This window comes from Pantherophis guttatus, chromosome 18 (genome assembly GCF_059756535.1).
Source record: "Pantherophis guttatus breed Tessera chromosome 18, ASM5975653v1, whole genome shotgun sequence".
NCBI lineage: Eukaryota > Metazoa > Chordata > Lepidosauria > Squamata > Colubridae > Pantherophis > Pantherophis guttatus.
This window is the reverse complement of record NC_142080.1, coordinates 5,102,506-5,119,453: the sequence shown is the minus strand read 5'-3', so window position 1 is coordinate 5,119,453 and position 16,948 is coordinate 5,102,506. Positions and strand designations below refer to the sequence as shown.

General features: G+C 48.3%; 1 protein-coding gene across 2 annotated transcripts in view; it reads left to right on the top strand.

Moving 5' to 3' along the window:
- Window positions 1-16,237, top strand: part of EML3 (EMAP like 3) — a 46,702-nt gene extending 30,465 nt beyond the window's left edge. For both annotated transcript variants that reach the window (XM_087881104.1, XM_060689525.2), the window contains exons 8-24: window positions 176-299; window positions 633-782; window positions 1,687-1,756; window positions 2,229-2,339; window positions 3,359-3,454; window positions 3,837-3,971; window positions 4,614-4,752; window positions 4,849-5,000; window positions 6,653-6,778; window positions 7,958-8,089; window positions 10,094-10,161; window positions 10,396-10,484; window positions 11,654-11,751; window positions 12,269-12,356; window positions 13,632-13,730; window positions 13,875-14,005; window positions 14,450-16,237. In XM_087881104.1, the coding sequence (XP_087737230.1) occupies window positions 176-299; window positions 633-782; window positions 1,687-1,756; window positions 2,229-2,339; window positions 3,359-3,454; window positions 3,837-3,971; window positions 4,614-4,752; window positions 4,849-5,000; window positions 6,653-6,778; window positions 7,958-8,089; window positions 10,094-10,161; window positions 10,396-10,484; window positions 11,654-11,751; window positions 12,269-12,356; window positions 13,632-13,730; window positions 13,875-14,005; window positions 14,450-14,641 (2,000 nt within the window). In that variant the 3' untranslated portion in view covers window positions 14,642-16,237. The remainder of the gene's footprint in view (window positions 1-175; window positions 300-632; window positions 783-1,686; window positions 1,757-2,228; window positions 2,340-3,358; window positions 3,455-3,836; window positions 3,972-4,613; window positions 4,753-4,848; window positions 5,001-6,652; window positions 6,779-7,957; window positions 8,090-10,093; window positions 10,162-10,395; window positions 10,485-11,653; window positions 11,752-12,268; window positions 12,357-13,631; window positions 13,731-13,874; window positions 14,006-14,449) is intronic.
- The last annotated feature ends 711 nt before the right edge of the window (window positions 16,238-16,948 follow it).

The following is a 16,948-nucleotide window of genomic DNA, read 5'->3' as shown; positions in this document are numbered from 1 at the left end:
CTTCTTCTTCTTCCTCTTCTTCTTCTTCTTCTTCTTCTGAAGCTTCCTGTGAGAAAGATCTTCTTCTTCTTCTTCTTCTTCTTCTTCTTCTTCTTCTTATTATTATTATTATTATTATTATTATTATTATTATTATCATCATTATTATTATTATTTCCACCCTCTGTCCCTTCAGAAGGACTTTCCATCAAGATGTTTCTGCGTGGACGTCCCATAACCATGTACATCCCTTCCGACTTCCATAACTACGAGGATCTGCGCATGGAGCTGCCAACTCAGAAGCTGCAACTGGACTGGGTGTATCCTTCACAGGCGTCCTTTCCCCTTTCCCAAAAGTGCATAGCTTTAAGCTTCAGGTCGTCCTCCACTTACGACCGGTTGCTTAGTGACCATTCGAAGTTACGACCCTACCTAATAAGGACAACTTACAACCCAGATCCAAGGTTCTGGAGGGGCTGAGTGTCAGAACTCCAGATCCAGTCGTAAGTCCTCTTTTTGAGGTGGGTCAATACTTTCAACGGTCATTAAGCGACTCATCATATGTCAAGGAATACCTGTAGATTCCCCACCCCACCCCACCCCTGGGGTCAGGGACTATACTTTGGGCATTCTTTTTCTTAACGCCTCTCCAGCTATGGTTACCGGGGACGTGATTGCCGTTCTAACCTCTACGTCTTAACATCCGGAGAGTTGGTGTACTTCATTGCCTGCGTGGTGGTGCTTTACCACGTCCAGCGGCGCACCCAGCGCCACTATCTTCGCCACACCGACTGCGTGCGCTGGTGAGCGGGTGGGATTAGCGCAGAGGCACCCCAGTCATCTTTCCTGTCTAAGGCGGGACTAGAACTCGCAGTCTCCTGGTGGTTGTCCCAAAGTCACCCGGCCGGCTTTTATGCCTAATGAGGAACTAGAACTCCCAGGCTCCTAGTGATTAGTCCAACATCACCCGGCCGACTTTCATACCTAATGAGGAACTAGAACTCCTAGGCTCCTGGTGATTGGCCCAAAGTCACCCAGCCGGCTTATATGCCTAATGAGGAACTAGAACTCCCAGGCTCCTAGTGATTGGCCCAACATCACCCAGCTGACTTTCATGCCTAATGGGGAACTAGAACTCCCACTCTCCTGGTGATTGGCCCAAAGTCATGCAGCCGGCTTTCATGCCTAATGAGGAACTAGAACTCCCAGGCTCCTAGTGATTGGCCCAACATCACCCAGCCGACTTTCATGCCTAATGAGGAACTAGAACTCCCACTTTCCTGGTGATTGGCCCAACGTCATGCAGCCGGCTTTCATGCCGAATGAGGAACTAGAACTCCCAGGCTCCTAGTCATTAGCCCAACATCACCCGGCCAACTTTCATGCCTAATGAGGAACTAGAACTCCCAGGCTCCTAGTGATTAGTCCAACATCACCCGGCCGACTTTCATACCTAATGAGGAACTAGAACTCCCAAGCTCCTAGTGAGTGGTCCAACATCACCCGGCTGACTTTTATGCCTAATGAGGAACTAGAACTCATCTTCTCCCTGATGATTGGCCAAAGTCACCCAGGTGGCTTTCTTGCCGAAGGCAGGACTAGAACTCCCCGTCTCCTGGTTTCTCCTTCAAAAGGGAAGCGATGGCGGATAGAATCCGAAAAGGTCTACAAGGGTTCCCCCAGGCAAATTTTGTACATTTTTTGTAGCCTTGCAGTACATCCTGACGGAGTCCGTGTGGCCTCGGGGCAGATGGCCGGCGTGGACAAAGACGGCAAGGTAATCCCACTGTTAGCCCTTCGAGGTAGTCCAGACAAGAAGCACAATCAGGAATGCTATAGCTAGTCCTCATTCAGTGACCGTTTGCAGTTACGACGGGGATGAAAAACCCAATTTTACTCCCAATCTTCCTATTTGCAACCGTTAGCAAAGGAAAGACAAAGGAAGATTACCTATCCTCAGCCGTAGTTTTACTTAGCCCTACTTCATTTAATGACTTTGTTGCTGCTCCCAATTTTGGTCACTAAACGGGGACTACTTACAGCTTTTTTTCATTGACGGTCGTAAGTGTCAGGAGAAGGTTGTTAGTCCCTTTTTCTGAGTGCCGTCGTAACTTCAAGCAGTCACGAAAGAAACGGTTGTAAGTCAAAAACCAGCTATAGACATACATTCTTTTTCTACTGTTTCAGTGCTGATGCTCAGAAATGCTGACATGGGGGTTTTTTGGGCTGGGGTGGGGTCTTTCCTGCAGCCGCTGCAGCCCTTCGTTCACATCTGGGACTCCGTCACACTTCTGACCCTGCAGCAAATCGGTCTGGGCAGTTTCGAGAGAGGCGTCGGTTCCCTGGCCTTCTCTACAGCGGTAAGTGTTCAGTTCCCTTCCTTGAAAGGAAGGCCGAAAAGGAAGAATAAATCTTATTTATTTCCTCCGATGCCCTTTTGCAGAAAATCTCAATCCAGTTTGCAGTATTGGATTGCACCCTTGGCAGCATCTTAAGTCTCCTCTCCCAAGGTCTTCCCCACATACCATTCCAGCCGTCGCCTTTACATCCTGAGAAACTAGGGAGGGTCCCTTCTGAGCCTGTCCGTTATGCAGCCGAGGGCTCGGCTGTCTCTTATCTGACTTTTCCCTTGGCAGCCTTTCTCCGTCCAGTTTCCCAGGGTCTTTCTCCTTTACATCTGAAGACACTAGGGAGGGTCCCTTCTGAACTGCTTTCTCCATCCATTATGCATCTGAGGGTTCAGCTGTCTCTTATCTAACCCTTCCCCTTGGCATCTTTTCATCCATCCCTCAAGGTCTTTCTCACATATGCCTGTCCATTATGCAGCCAAGGGCTCGGCTGTCTCTTATCTAACTGTCTCTTATCCCTTGGCAGCATCTCTTCACCCTTCTCCCAAGGTCTTTCTCCTTTATATCCTGGGAAACTAGGGAGGGTCCCTTCTGAATCTTTTGTCCATTATGAAGCTCAGCTGTCTTTTATCTGACTGTTCCCTTGGCAGCATCTTAGTCTCCTCTCCCAAGGTCTTCCCCACATACCATTCCAGCCGTCTCCTTTATATCCTGAGAAACTAGGGAGGGTCCCTTCTGAGCCTGTCCATTGTGCAGCCAAGGGCTCAGCTGTCTCTTATCTGTTTCCTGGGCAGCCTCTCTTAGCCCCACCTTCCAAGATCTTCCCCACAAACTATTCCAGCCATCTCCTTTACATCCTGAGAAACTAGGGAGGGTCCCTTCTGAGTCTTTCTCCACCCATTATGCAGCTGAGGGCTTGGCTGACTCTTATCTGACTGTTCCCTTGGCAGCATCTTTTCATCCATCCCCCAAGGTCTTTTCCGCACACCGTTCCAACCTGACCTGCCATTCTTTCCCTCCCCCCTATCAAGGACGAGGGCGCCTACCTGTGTGTGATTGATGAATCCAATGAACACATGTTCTCCGTGTGGGATTGCGTCCGTGGCACCAAGCAAGCCGAAATCAAGGTGAGAGCTGGAAAGAGCCAGATGTGGGATGCAGTGATGCTGGCTTCTATGGCAGATTTTTTTAAAAAATAAGTGGGAGGAGCATTCAGGGATGGACTGTGTCACTAACTTAACAACCGCGGTGATCCACTTAACCGCTGTGGCAAAGAACGGTCGTAAAATGGGACTAGACTCCCTTAACAACTGTCTCACTTAGCAGTGGAGATTTTGAGCTCAATTGCAGCCGTAAATTGAGGACGACTTGTATTTGCAGGCATGGCGGCTGCACACATGAATTTGGGGGTTTGATCCTGCAGGATCCATTTCACACACATGAATGAATCATGACAGATCCCATAGACTGAGAGGTGTTTTTTTTTTTGCTCTTCCTTTTTCTACCTAGAGCACCAACGAATCCGTCCTGATGGTAGAGTTTAATCCCCAAGACAGTAGCAACATCATCACCGCTGGAAAATCTCACATCTATTTCTGGACCTGGGTGGGAAGCAGCTTAACCAAGAAACAGGGGATCTTTGGGGTAAAAGAATCTTGGATTTTATACATATATGTAGATTTTGTGCCTTAGGTGGGACTAGAACTCACTGTCTCCTGGTGATTGGCCCAACGCCATCCGCTCAGCTTTCATGCCAAAGGTGGAACTAGAATTCACGATCTCCTGGTGATTGGTGGAAAAATCATCCAGCCAGCTTTCACACTTAAACTGGGACTAGAATTCACCATCTCCTGGACTGGCCCAGATTCACTCAGACAGCTTTCATGCCTAAAGTGGTACTAGAATTCACCGTATCCTGGTGAATTGTGCAAAATCACCCAGCTTTCACACTTAAGCTTGAACTAGAATTCACCATCTCCTGATGGTGATTGGCCCAAAGTTCTCCAACCAGCTTTCATGCCTAAAGTGGTACTAGAATTCACTGTCCCCTGGTGATCGGCCTCAAGTCCCACAGCCAGCTTTCATGCCTAAGGCGAAACTAGAACTCCCCATCTCCTGGCAATCGGTCCAAAGTCAACTAGTCAACTTTCCTGCCTAAGGTGGGTCTAGAATTCACCGTCTCCTGGTTTCTAGTCTTAAATCACGAGACCAAACTGGCTCCCTAGGCAGTCCGTTCGACTCGTCCTTCAGTGGTACCAACCTCTCCTCTCGGTTTCCCTTTCCCAGAAATACAAGAAACCCAAGTTTATCCAGTGCTTCGTGTTTGACACCAACGGGGATGTCCTCACCGGAGATTCCGAAGGCAACATCCTGACCTGGGCCAGGGCAGCGGCCGACATTCGCACCTTGGGCAAGGGGGCGAAAGGTAGGCAAAGAGGGAGAGAGGCCGAGAGATGTTTGTCCGGACTGGGGAAGACGGACGTCGGGTTGCAACGATGGCAACCCGTCTTTCCTCTCGCAGAGACCTATCAGATCAGCAAGCAAACCCACGCTCACGAAGGGAGCATCTTCTGCCTCTGTCTGTGCCGGGACGGTTCGGTCTTGAGCGGGGGCGGTAAGGATCGGCGTTTGGTTCAGTGGAGCCCCCTCCTCACTGTCCTGCAGGAGGTGGAGGTAAGTGTGTGTGTGTGTGTGTGCGTGGGAAACAGACTTCAGGAGGGGGCACATCAGCAAAAGTTGCTTGGCATAATTTTTCCCCCCTCACTAATGAGGACTAGAGCCTTGTGAAGTCTCAGAAGGGGATTGTTAGCTTGGAATAATTTTCCCCCTTGCTAATGAGGACTAAGGGGACGCGGTGGCTCAGCGGCTAAGACGCCGAGCTTGTCGATCGAAAGGGTCGGCAGTTCAGCGGTTCGAATCCCTGGCGCCGCATAATGGGGTGAGCTCCCGTTCCTTGTCCCAGCTTCTGCCAACCTAGCAGTTCGAAAGCAGGTAAAAAAAATGCAAGTAGAAAAATAGGGACCCCCTTTGGTGGGAAGGGAACAGCGTTTTCCGTGCGCCTTTGGCGTTGAGTCATGCCGGCCACAGGACCACGGAGACGTCTGGCTCTTCGGCTTTGAAACGGAGATGAGCACGGCCCCCTAGAGTTGGGAACGAACTAGCACATATGTGCGAGGGGAACCTTTATCTTTACTTAATGAGGACTAGAGCCTTGTGATGTCTCATAAGGGGGATGGTTATCTCTCTTCGAGGTGGTCCAGTTTAGGAAAACAAAGTTGTGAATGCTAATTCGTGCAGTCCTTGACTCATAAACTTTTCTTTAGCGGCTGTTCGAAGTGACGACGCCATGGAAAAAATGTGACTTATAGCTGATCTTTGTACTTATGACCGCCGCAGGATCCCCCACGGTCCTGTGATCAAAATCTGGTCGCTTGGCAACTGTTCTGACTAAGGCTTCCCCCAAGAGCATGAAGCAGACTCCTTGTCCCAACATAAAAAAACCCCCTTTTTATGAAGTGACTGTGAATTCCTCTCATTCGCATCCAGCAAAGTCTTTCAAGGGAGAATTTTCAGTCACAGGCCTTTATCTGGCTTGGAGAGCTGCTAGGCCCGATATCTTCAAAACTTGGAAAGGAGTCACGAACCAATTAAGTGGACTAATTACCTCCTGCAAACTCCACTCCCCTTTCGCTCCTCTTTTATTCCCTCTGGGAGGGGCCATTCACCGTCCACTTGTGGCTTTACTCCTGAGTCGACCCTTGTTCTTTAGCCGTTCCCTTCTCCTGGCAGCTCACACTGGGAACAGGCTCCAGCTGTTCCTCTGCCTCACTGATGTCTGACTCCGAAGGCAGCTGACAACCGTCAGACGGCCTTGGCCCCCTCTCTGCCTCCGACGCAGAGCCCTCATCAGAGCCCTCCCCAGGCTCCAGGACTGGCCCATGTTCCTCCCCAACCTCCTCACTCTCCGAATCTGCTGCCACAACAGCAACCAGCCATCTATATATGATGGTTGCAACATCCCAGGGTCATACAATCACGATCGGCCACCTCCCCAAAAGGCTTCCAACAAGGAAAGCCGAGGGGGAAATTGGCTTTTCGCTTAACGACCGTAGGTTTCACTTCACTTAAGTGACTCGCTTAACGACCACGGCGATCGGGGCTGTCAAACGGGATGCAGCTCACTTTTAACGCCCACTTTGCTGATTGGGAGGGGAGCACCCGTCCATCTGTTAAAGAAAAAAGAAAAAAAAAAGTCGTGAGTTTGCATACGTTTATACATATTGTCATTTTCAAATTTTTTTTTTTTTTTTAAACTTTCGGCTCAGATACCGGAGCAATTCGGCGCCGTGCGCACCATCGCAAACGGCGAGAGCGGGGAGCTTTTGGTGGGGACCACGCGCAACGCCCTGCTACGCGGCAGTTTGGCCGAGGGCTTCAAACCCATCATCCAGGTGATCAGAGACGCCCCAAAGTCAACACTCCTCCTAGCTACTTCTGCCTCCCACTTTAGGATAGGATTCAGAATAGAATAGAATAGAAAATAGAGGATAGGATAGGATAGGATAGGATAGGATAGGATAGGATAGGATAGGATAGGAGGATAGGATTTAAATAGAATAGAATAGAATAGAATAGAATAGAATAGAATAGAATAGAATAGAATAGAATAGAATAGAATGGAAAATAGAAAATAGAAAATAAAAAATAGGAGAGGAGAGGAGAGGAGAGGAGAGGAGAGGAGAAGAGAAGAGGAGAGGAGAGGAGAGGAGAGGAGAGGAGAGGAGAGGAGAGGAGAGGAGAGGAGAGGAGAGAAAATAAGAATAGAATAGAAAATAGAATAGAGTAGAAAATAGAAAATAGAAAACAATAGAATAGAATTGAACAGGATTCAGAATAGAAGAGGAGAAGAGAAGAGAAAATAAGAATAGAATAGAAAATAGAATAGAATAGAAAATAGAATAGAAAATAGAATAGAATAGAAAATAGAAAATAGAAAATAGAAAACAATAGAATAGAATAGGATTCAGAATAGGAGAGGAGAGAGGAGAGGAGAGGAGAGGAGAGGAGAGGAGAGGAGAGGAGAGGAGAGAAGAGAAGAGAAGAGAAGAGAAAATAGAAAATAAAAAATAGAAAATAGAAAATAGAAAATAGAAAATAGAAAATAGAATAGGATTCACAATAGAATAGAAGAGAAAATAGAAGAGAAGAGAAAATAGAGAGAAGAGAAGAGGAGAGGAGAAGAGGCTCAGCTCGGAGGGACCTTGGAGATCCAGCCCCCTGTTCAAGCAGGAGAACCTATACAATCCCAAACAAGTGCCTGTCCAGTCTCTTATTTAAAACCTCCAGTGATGGAGCGCCCACAATTTCTAGTGGCGAGCTGTTCCACTGGCTAATTGTCCTCACTGTTAGGAAGTTTCTCCTTCATTCCAGGCTGCTTCCCTCTCTGATTAGTTTCCATCCATTGCTTCTTGTCCTGCCCTCCGGTGCTTTGGAGAATAATTTGACCCCCTCTCTTCTTTGGGGGCAGCCCCTCAGATACTGGAATGCCGCCATCCTGTCGCCCCAAATTCTTCTCTTCTTTCAGACGAGCCAAACTTTCTCGGCCGCAACTCCGTTCTTTCCCTTTGCAGGGCCACACGGACGAACTCTGGGGTCTGGGGACTCACCCCTCCCGGGATCTTTTCGTGACTTGTGGCTACGACAAACAACTCTGTCTGTGGGACGGCAGCGAACATATGATGGCTTGGAGCCTCACCTTGGAGGTACTGTACGCAGGGGTGGGCTTCAAAAATGTTAGCAAGGGGTTCTCTGCCCGGTTGCTGGGTGGGCGTGGCCATGGTGGGCGTGGCCTAGTTGGCCTCCTGCACCATGGTGTGTGTGTGGGGGGGACGTTTTTGCCCTCCTCAGGCTCCGGAGGGATTTCTTGAGCCTCTGGGAGGGTGAAAACGGCCTCCCCAGGCTCCAGAGGCTCTCTGGAGGCTGGAAACGAATTTACGAACTTCTGGTAGGCCAGTTTTTTGCCCTCCGCAAGCCTCCGCGTGCGCCCTGCACTTACTTGCGTCTCTCTCCTCTCTCTCTGTCTCTCTCCCCCTCCCTCTCTCCTTCTCTGTGTCTCTCTCCTCTCTCTCTCTCCTCTCTCTGCTCTCCCTCTCTCTCTCCTCTCTCTCCTCTCTCTCTGCTCTCTCCCCCTCCCTCTCTCCCTCTCTGTGTCTCTCTCCTCTCTCTCTCTCCTCTCTCTGCTCTCCCTCTCTCTCCTCTCTCTCCTCTCTCTCTCTGCTCTCTCCCCCTCCCTCTCTCCTTCTCTGTGTCTCTCTCCTCTCTCTTTCCTCTGTCTCTCAATTCTCTCTCTCTCCTCTCTCTCTGTCTCTCTCCCCCTCCCTGTCTCCCTCTGTGTCTCTGTCCTCTCTCTGTCTCTCCTCTCTCTCTCCTCTCCCTCTCTCCTCTCTCTCTCAACTCTCTCTCTCTCCTCTCTCTCTGCTCTCTCCCCCTCCCTCTCTCCCTCTGTGTCTCTCTCCTCTCCCTCTCTCCTCTCTCAACTCTCTCTCCTCTCTCTCTCTGCTTTCTCCCCCTCCCTCTCTCCTTCTCTGTGTCTCTCTCCTCTCCCTCTTTCCTCTCTCTCTCAATTCTCTCTCTCCTCTCTCTTTCCTCTCTCTGCTCTCTCCCCCCTCTCTCCTTCTCTGTGTCTCTCTCCTCTCCCTCTTTCCTCTCTCTCTCAATTCTCTCTCTCCTCTCTCTCTTTCCTCTCTCTGCTCTCTCCCCCTCCCTCTCTCCTTCTCTGTGTCTCTCTCCTCTCTCTCTCCTCTGTCTCTCAATTCTCTCTCTCTCCTCTCTCTCTGTCTCTCTCCCCCTCCCTGTCTCCCTCTGTGTCTCTGTCCTCTCTCTGTCTCTCCTCTCTCTCTCCTCTCCCTCTCTCCTCTCTCTCTCAACTCTCTCTCTCCTCTCTCTCTGCTCTCTCCCCCTCCCTCTCTCCCTCTGTGTCTCTCTCCTCTCTCTCCTCTCCCTCTCTCCTCTCTCAACTCTCTCTCCTCTCTCTCTCTGCTTTCTCCCCCTCCCTCTCTCCTTCTCTGTGTCTCTCTCCTCTCCCTCTTTCCTCTCTCTCTCAATTCTCTCTCTCCTCTCTCTTTCCTCTCTCTGCTCTCTCCCCCCCTCTCCTTCTCTGTGTCTCTCTCCTCTCTCTCTCCTCTGTCTCTCAATTCTCTCTCTCTCCTCTCTCTCTGTCTCTCTCCCCCTCCCTCTCTCCCTCTGTGTCTCTGTCCTCTCTCTGTCTCTCCTCTCTCTCTCCTCTCCCTCTCTCCTCTCTCTCTCAACTCTCTCTCTCCTCTCTCTCTGCTCTCTCCCCCTCCCTCTCTCCCTCTGTGTCTCTCTCCTCTCTCCTCTCCCTCTCTCCTCTCTCAACTCTCTCTCCTCTCTCTGCTCTCTCCCCCTCCCTCTCTCCTTCTCTGTGTCTCTCTCCTCTCCCTCTTTCCTCTCTCTCTCAATTCTCTCTCTCCTCTCTCTCTTTCCTCTCTCTCTGCTCTCCCTCTCTCCTCTCTCCCCCTCCCTCTCTCCTTCTCTGTGTCTCTCTCCTCTCTCTCTCTGTCTCTCTCTCTTCCCCCTCTCCCTCTCTCCCTCCCTCTCTGTGACTCTCTCCTCTCTCTCTCTTCTCCCTCTCTCTCTCTGTCTCTCTCTCTTCCCCCTCTCCCTCTCTCCCTCCCTCTCTCTCTGCTCTTTCTCCCCCCTCCCTCTCCCCCTTCTCTCTTCCCCCCCTCTCTCTTTCCACTCCTCAGGAAACAGGACTCTGTGCTGATTTCCACCCCAGTGGGAAAGTGGTGACTGTGGGACTCAGCACTGGACGGTAACTCCCTCCCCTCCCCTCCCCTCCCCTCCCATCTGCCCTGGGGCTCAGCACTGGGTGGGTGACCCTTCCTGTTGGAAGCTGAGCTCCTCTGTCCTACCCTGCAGGGTGCGGAGGTGCCAGCCCCGGTGGAACGGATTTCACTTTTTCCACAGCTGCTAAAATCTTGGGGGGGGGGGGGAAAGACATTTGGCAAGATCAAAGTTATAAAATGACCCCTTTTATCTCTCTCAGGTGGCTGGTGCTGGACACGGAAACGCGACAGGTGTTGTCCAGCTACACGGATGGAAACGAGCAGCTGTCTGTCGTACGTTATTCCCCAGGTGAGATTTTCTGCTTTGCTTTTGATCTTTTCCTGTTTGTTGAGTTCTTGGTATTTTCTGAGCTGGGTTGTCTTCCTGCAGACGTTTCATTACCAGGGTAGGTGACATCAGCAGTGCTTGGGGGAGTGAAGTGGTCTGGTTATTTAAATATAATACCTTTCTCTGGCAGCCTTGGGATGTCCTTCCTTCCTTCTGCCTGTCTGTCTGTCTTTCTTTCTTTCTTTCTCTTTCTCCTTCCTTTTTCCCTCCCTCCCTCTCACCCATCTCTTTCTTTCTTTCTTTCTCCTCCCTCCCTCCCGTCTTTCTTTCTTTCTTTTTATTTCTTTCTCCTTCCTTCCTCCCTCCCTCCCTCCCTCCTGTCTTTCTTTCTTTCTTTTCTTTTTTCTTTCTTTCTTTCTACTTCATTCCTTCCTCCCTTCCTCCCACCCGCATGTCTTTTCTTTCTTTCTTTCTTTCTTTCTTTCTTTCTTTCTTTCTTTCTTTCTTTCTTTCTTTCTTTCTTTCTTTCCTTTTTCTTTCCTTTCTTTCATTCAGTCTTTCTCTTTCTTTCTCCTTCCTCCCTCCCTCCCTCCTTCCTTCCTTCTTTCCTTCCACTATTATTTCTTCTTTGATTATTTGTCCAGTGTTGTTTCCTGCTTATCTGGGTGTGAGAAACTACATCTGAACTAAAACTAGTGGGACAAGCTACTTATATATATATAAAAACAGCCAGCCCACTTCACTCCCCCATGCACTGAGGATGTTCTATAGCTTGGTAGTATAACATCTGCAAGAAAATGAGCAAGCTCTGAGAGCATCAGTAACACACACACACACACACCGTTCAACCCTGAGCTACAAATATTCTCTACAATTGGATTTAAGTGCATTTTTCTTGGTTAGTGAAGGAAAAGCAGAGAAACAGGGAGCGAGATCATTGTCTGTCTTCAGTATTAATTGGCTGGCTAGCTGTTTTCTTCACTTCTGATCTGGCAAATGATGGTCACAATCCCTGATTCTTGGGAAGGGTTCAATCCATGGATAAAAATTGCCGAATCCAGTCTAAGCATCTGGCTGACAGTGCAGCCAACAATCAGAATTCCTTTGCTGATGGAAATAGCTGACTTTTCTCCTTCCTACTTTAAACTTGGCTTTTCTCTCTCTCTCTCTCTCTCTCTCTTTTATGCTAGATGGAGAGTTTTTGGCCATCGGTTCCCATGACAACTTCATCTATATATATAGTGTGGAAGAGAAAGAGCATAAATATACTCGATTTGGCCGCTGCACGGTGAGCTTGAAGGGCAAGGAATATCCGGTTAAATTTGGGCGATGGAAGAATGAAACAAATATATATCAAGAGGAATTTCTTCCTGGAAGTTTCTTTGTTTATTTATTCTGTAAATTATTATGGCTGCTCATCTTAATCAAATAACTCTGGGCCACTCTGGACAAGCATTAAAAACACACGGAGGTTTGTATAAAAAGCCATTCAAAAAAAGCCCATTCAAAACGCCAGATTAAAGAAAATAAACTATTCCGTTGACGTAAGAGAAAATCTTCGTTCTATCTTAGCCCGAAAGGAGAATTAAAGTTTAGTAAAACCGCCATAAACATTTGAAAAACGTGTTTTTACTGTAATTTTTTTGTTTTGTTTTGTTTTGTTTTTTGGCATTTCGGTCCTTTGGCCCGATTCTGCTTTCTTCTTCTCCGTTCTTGTCTTGCCCCTCTGAAAGTTATCGGATAATCGATCTCTTCAAATAAAGTCACAATAAAAGGTTGGTTTGTTTTTTTTTCTCTCACTTCAGGGACACTCTAGTTTCATCACGCATCTGGATTGGTCCAAAGATGGGAAATTCATCATGTCCAATTCTGGAGATTATGAAATCTTGTATTGTAAGTTTACTTTTTAAAAGGCAGCTGCTGGCTTTTTTTCCTCACAAACATGAAGACCGAGAGAGTTTGATCTAGTGTGGAAGGCACCATTACCTAGAAACCAGGCAATGGTGAGTTCTAGTCCCACTCTAGGCATAAAAGCTCGCTGGGTGACTTTGGGCCAATCACCAGGAGACTTGGGAGTTCTAGTGCCATTTTAGCTAGAAAAGTTAGCTAGGTGACTTGGGCCAATCACCAGGAGACTGGGAGTTCTAGTGCCAATTTAGCTGCAAAAGTCAGCTAGGTGACTTGGACCAATCACCAGGAGACTTGGGAGTTCTAGTCTCACTTTAGCTACAAAAGCCAGCTGGTGACTTTGGACCAATCACCAGGAGACTGGGAGTTCTAGTGCCAATTTAGCTGCAAAAGTCAACTAGGTGACTTTGGGCCAGTCACCAGGAGACTTGGGAGTTCTAGTGCCAATTTATCTACAAAAGTCAACTAGGTGACTTTGGGCCAGTCACCAGGAGACTTGGGAGTTCTAGTGCCAATATAGCTGCAAAAGTCAGCTAGGTGACTTTGGGCCAGTCACCAGGAGACTTGGGAGTTCTAGTGCCAATTTAGCTGCAAAAGTCAACTAGGTGACTTTGGGCCAGTCACCAGGAGACTTGGGAGTTCTAGTGCCAATTTAGCTGCAAAAGTCAGCTAGGTGACTTTGGGCCAGTCACCAGGAGACTTGGGAGTTTTAGTGCTAATTTAGCTGCAAAAGTCAGCTAGGTGACTTGGGCCAATCACCAGGAGACTGGGAGTTCTAGTGCCAATTTAGCTACAAAAGTCAACTAGGTGACTTTGGGCCAGTCACCAGGAGACTGGGAGTTCTAGTGCCAATTTAGCTACAAAAGTCAACTAGGTGACTTTGGGCCAGTCACCAGGAGACTTGGGAGTTCTAGTCTCACTTTAGCTACAAAAGCCAGCTGGTGACTTTGGACCAATCACCAGGAGACTGGGAGTTCTAGTTCTGCCTCAGGCACGAAAGTTGGCTGGGTGTCCTTGGACCAGTCCCTCCCTCTCAGCCAGCCCACCACACAGTGTTGTTGTTGTGGGGAAAACAGGAGGAGGGAAGTGCCTTAGGGAGGTCTAGCACCTTGAGTGATTTGTAAAAAATAAAATAAAAATGAAGGCGGGATAGAAACCAACCAACTACTACTACTACTACTACTACTACTACTACTACTACTACTACTACTACTAATAATAATAATAATAATAATAATAATAGAAGCGATTTGCTTTCAGGGGAGGTGGCCAAAGGTTGCAAGCTAGTACGGAATCGGTTTGACAACAGGGACCGAGAGTGGGCCTCGTACACCTGCGTGCTGGGTTTCCATGTTTTCGGTAACTATTTTCATCGTTTCGATGGCGGCTGGGGTTTTGTCAGCGGCCCAGAAATCTCCCGGAATGGGGCAGGCATCACAAATCGAATCGATTCCGTCATATTAAAACCTTCCTTTTCTTTTTCCTCTTTCTTCTCTAACCCAGGGGTTTGGCCGGACGGCTCGGATGGCACGGATATCAACTCCCTGTGCCGGTCTCACCACGAGCGGGTGGTGGCCGTCGCTGACGATTTTTGCAAAGTGCATCTCTTCCAATACCCGTGTGCCAAGCCCAAGGTAGGAGGGAGGGAGGGCGGTAAGGAAGAAGGGCACCCTTCCTTCCTGGGGTAAAGAATTAATAAATATTTTTCGGCTGAAGAGGTGGTTAAAAAAATCCTTTTAAAAGCCTCTGACGATCCCAGCTGAGTTGCCTGATCGGCAGAGGCTTTTTTTAAAAAAAAACAACACATTTTTTCTACATTTTTTTCGGCCAAAGAGGTTGTAAAAAAAAAAAATGCTTTTAAAAGCCTCTGCCGATCAGGCAACTCAGCTGGGATCGTCAGAGGCTTTTAAAAGAATTTTTTTTTTTTACAACCTCTTTGGCCGAAAAAAATGTAGAAAAAATGTGTTGTTTTTTTTTAAAAAAAGCCTCTGCCGATCAGGCAACTCAGCTGGGATCGACAGAGGCTTTTAAAGGCCTTTTTTTTCCCCTACAACCTCTTCGTCCCCGTTCTTCCGCAGGCTCCTAGCCATGTTTACACCGGTCACGGCAGCCATGTCACGAACGTTCGCTTCACCCATGACGACGGCCATCTCATTTCCATGGGGGGCAAGGACACGAGCATCTTCCAATGGCGGGTGCTGGGGGGCAGCCCTCCGGCCAGCCGCTCCCTCTCCTCTGTTTCCTCGTACGAAGCCGGGGCCAGCACCTGAAGCTGCCGAAATCCTGACGTAAAAATTTCCAGGATGGCGACCGAATCCTCGCGGATGGGGAAATGCTCGAAGTGATCTCCGGCATTGGTGATCGGAGGATCCCTTTTATTTTTTATTTTTTTGGGGGGGACCGGTGTTCGGCTTCCTTTCCGCCTTCCGCTTCGCCGGAGAATTTTCATTTGCTAACCGCGTCTTCGTTTGCTTATTAACCCAAGGTGACGGGACACGCAGCGAAGCGTGGTCGGATGCGCTAGGCCGAACACAACCCGCCGCGCGCCATGAAACGTGGTTGCGTGAAACGTGGTGCGTCGAAAAGGCAGTACCTGGTGAGGCTGGGAAGGATGGAGAGGCTGCTGAGACCAGACAGGCAGGCTAAAGTAAAAAAAAGAGCCAAAATTTGCCTCCAGGCTTTTGCTCTGTACAGGCCTCAAAAGTTCTGGATTTTCAAAGCCTAAGAGAAAAATGGGCAAACTGGATCGCTTGCTTTATCCCCGTTTCAGGTAGTCCTCGACTTATGACCCGATCTGGGGCGCGAATGTCCGATACTAAGCAAGGCGCTTTTTGCAACCTTTTTTTTTAAACAACTTTTTTTTTTTTTTTAATGCCACGGGTGTTATGGCGAAATTGCTGCCGTCGTTCGGTAAGTCGCACCGTCGTTTAAGAAGATCTGGCTTCCCCCCCCCATCGTTGTTCAGCGAGGGGCGCCCGGTTTCATGACCTTTACGCCGCGGCGGTTATATAAATCACCGAGGTCCTTAAGTGAATCAGGAGGACATTAAAGAAATCCAGTGTCAACGACAACTTTTTCGTTGGATCTTCCCTGGACTTCTTCCTTGACGAAGCCAGCTGGGAAGATTACCAACGACGATCAAGCGATCCCCGGGACGCTTTGACCGTCAGAAAGCTGCATGCAGTTGGATCCCGTGACTCTGGGGAATGACCCAACGGTCATAAGTGCGAAAAACGGTCATAAATCATTTTTTTCAGGATCGTAACTCCGAACGGATGCTAAACGAACAGGATTGTTATAAATCATGGATTACCTTTATATAGCACTGCTTCCCAAATCTGGTGAATTAGCTAAAATTGAGTAAATGTGGGGGTTTTTTTGGGGGGGGTGGTTGGTAGCAAGGCACAAACCCATTAATGGATTTGCGGAAGGAACGATGAAACTCATGTCAAGCCATCAGTGCAAATCGTTATTTGAATAAAAGAAAAGGATCATTTGGGATCCTTTTGGTTAGTAAATTCAGGATGAATCTCCTGTGAGGAGGCCATGGGCCCTTCACAGAAATGGAAGAAATAAATAGAATTTAAATATCCAAGTGCTTTACCTCCGTGAAGAAGCATTTTCCATTCCGGCTTTCATAAATGTGCAAAAAATGAAAATGTTTGTTGAACTCCGAAAATAGTTTGGGGTTTTAGAAAGAAAAAGGTTAGGAAGCATTGTTGTTTTATGTTTTATGAATTTAAAAAAAACACCCTGATTCTGTTTTTCCTATCATTTTGGACTTGGCTGGGTCCGATGTGTAAATAGGCGCATAAAAAGGAAGGTTTTGATATTTGAGAAATAAACGTTTGCATCTCAAATCCTAATAAGCCTTTCTCTTTTTTAATCCTGAATCATCTGGGTTTGGCAAGGGCAAAGATCACCAAATCTAACCCTTTTAGTGTGACCGGTTTTGAGTTACATGGAGATTTTCTGCCAAAATTTACTTCCCATTCCAAAACATTGACCTGTGTTGTTCATATGCAGGTAGTCCTCAACTTACGATGGTTAAGTCGTGGCGGTCGTAAAGCAGGTCACTATGGCCATGACTGAGGGATCCTGAGGAAATGTAGTCCATATTCCGAATTCCTCCTTTTGTTCACATCAGCGTTTCTCAGCCATAGCAACTTTAAGAGGGGTGGACTTCAGTTCCCAGAATTCCCCAGCCAGCATGCTTTAACACGGGTGGACTTCAACTCCCAGAATCCTCCAGCCAGCATGCTTTAAGACAGGTGGATTTCAACTCCCAGAATCCCCCAGCCAGCATGCTTTAACACAGGTGGACTTCAACTCCCAGAATCCTCCAGCCAGCATGCTTTAAGACAGGTGGATTTCAACTCCCAGAATCCCCCAGCCAGCATGCTTTAACACAGGTGGACTTCAACTCCCAGAATCCCCCAGCCAGCATGCTTTAAGACGGGTGGACTTCAACTCCCCGAATCCCCCAGCCAGCCTGCTTTAAGACGGGTGGACTTCCACTCCCAGAATCCCCCAGCCAGCATGCTTTAAGACGGGTGGACTTCAACTCCCAGAATCCC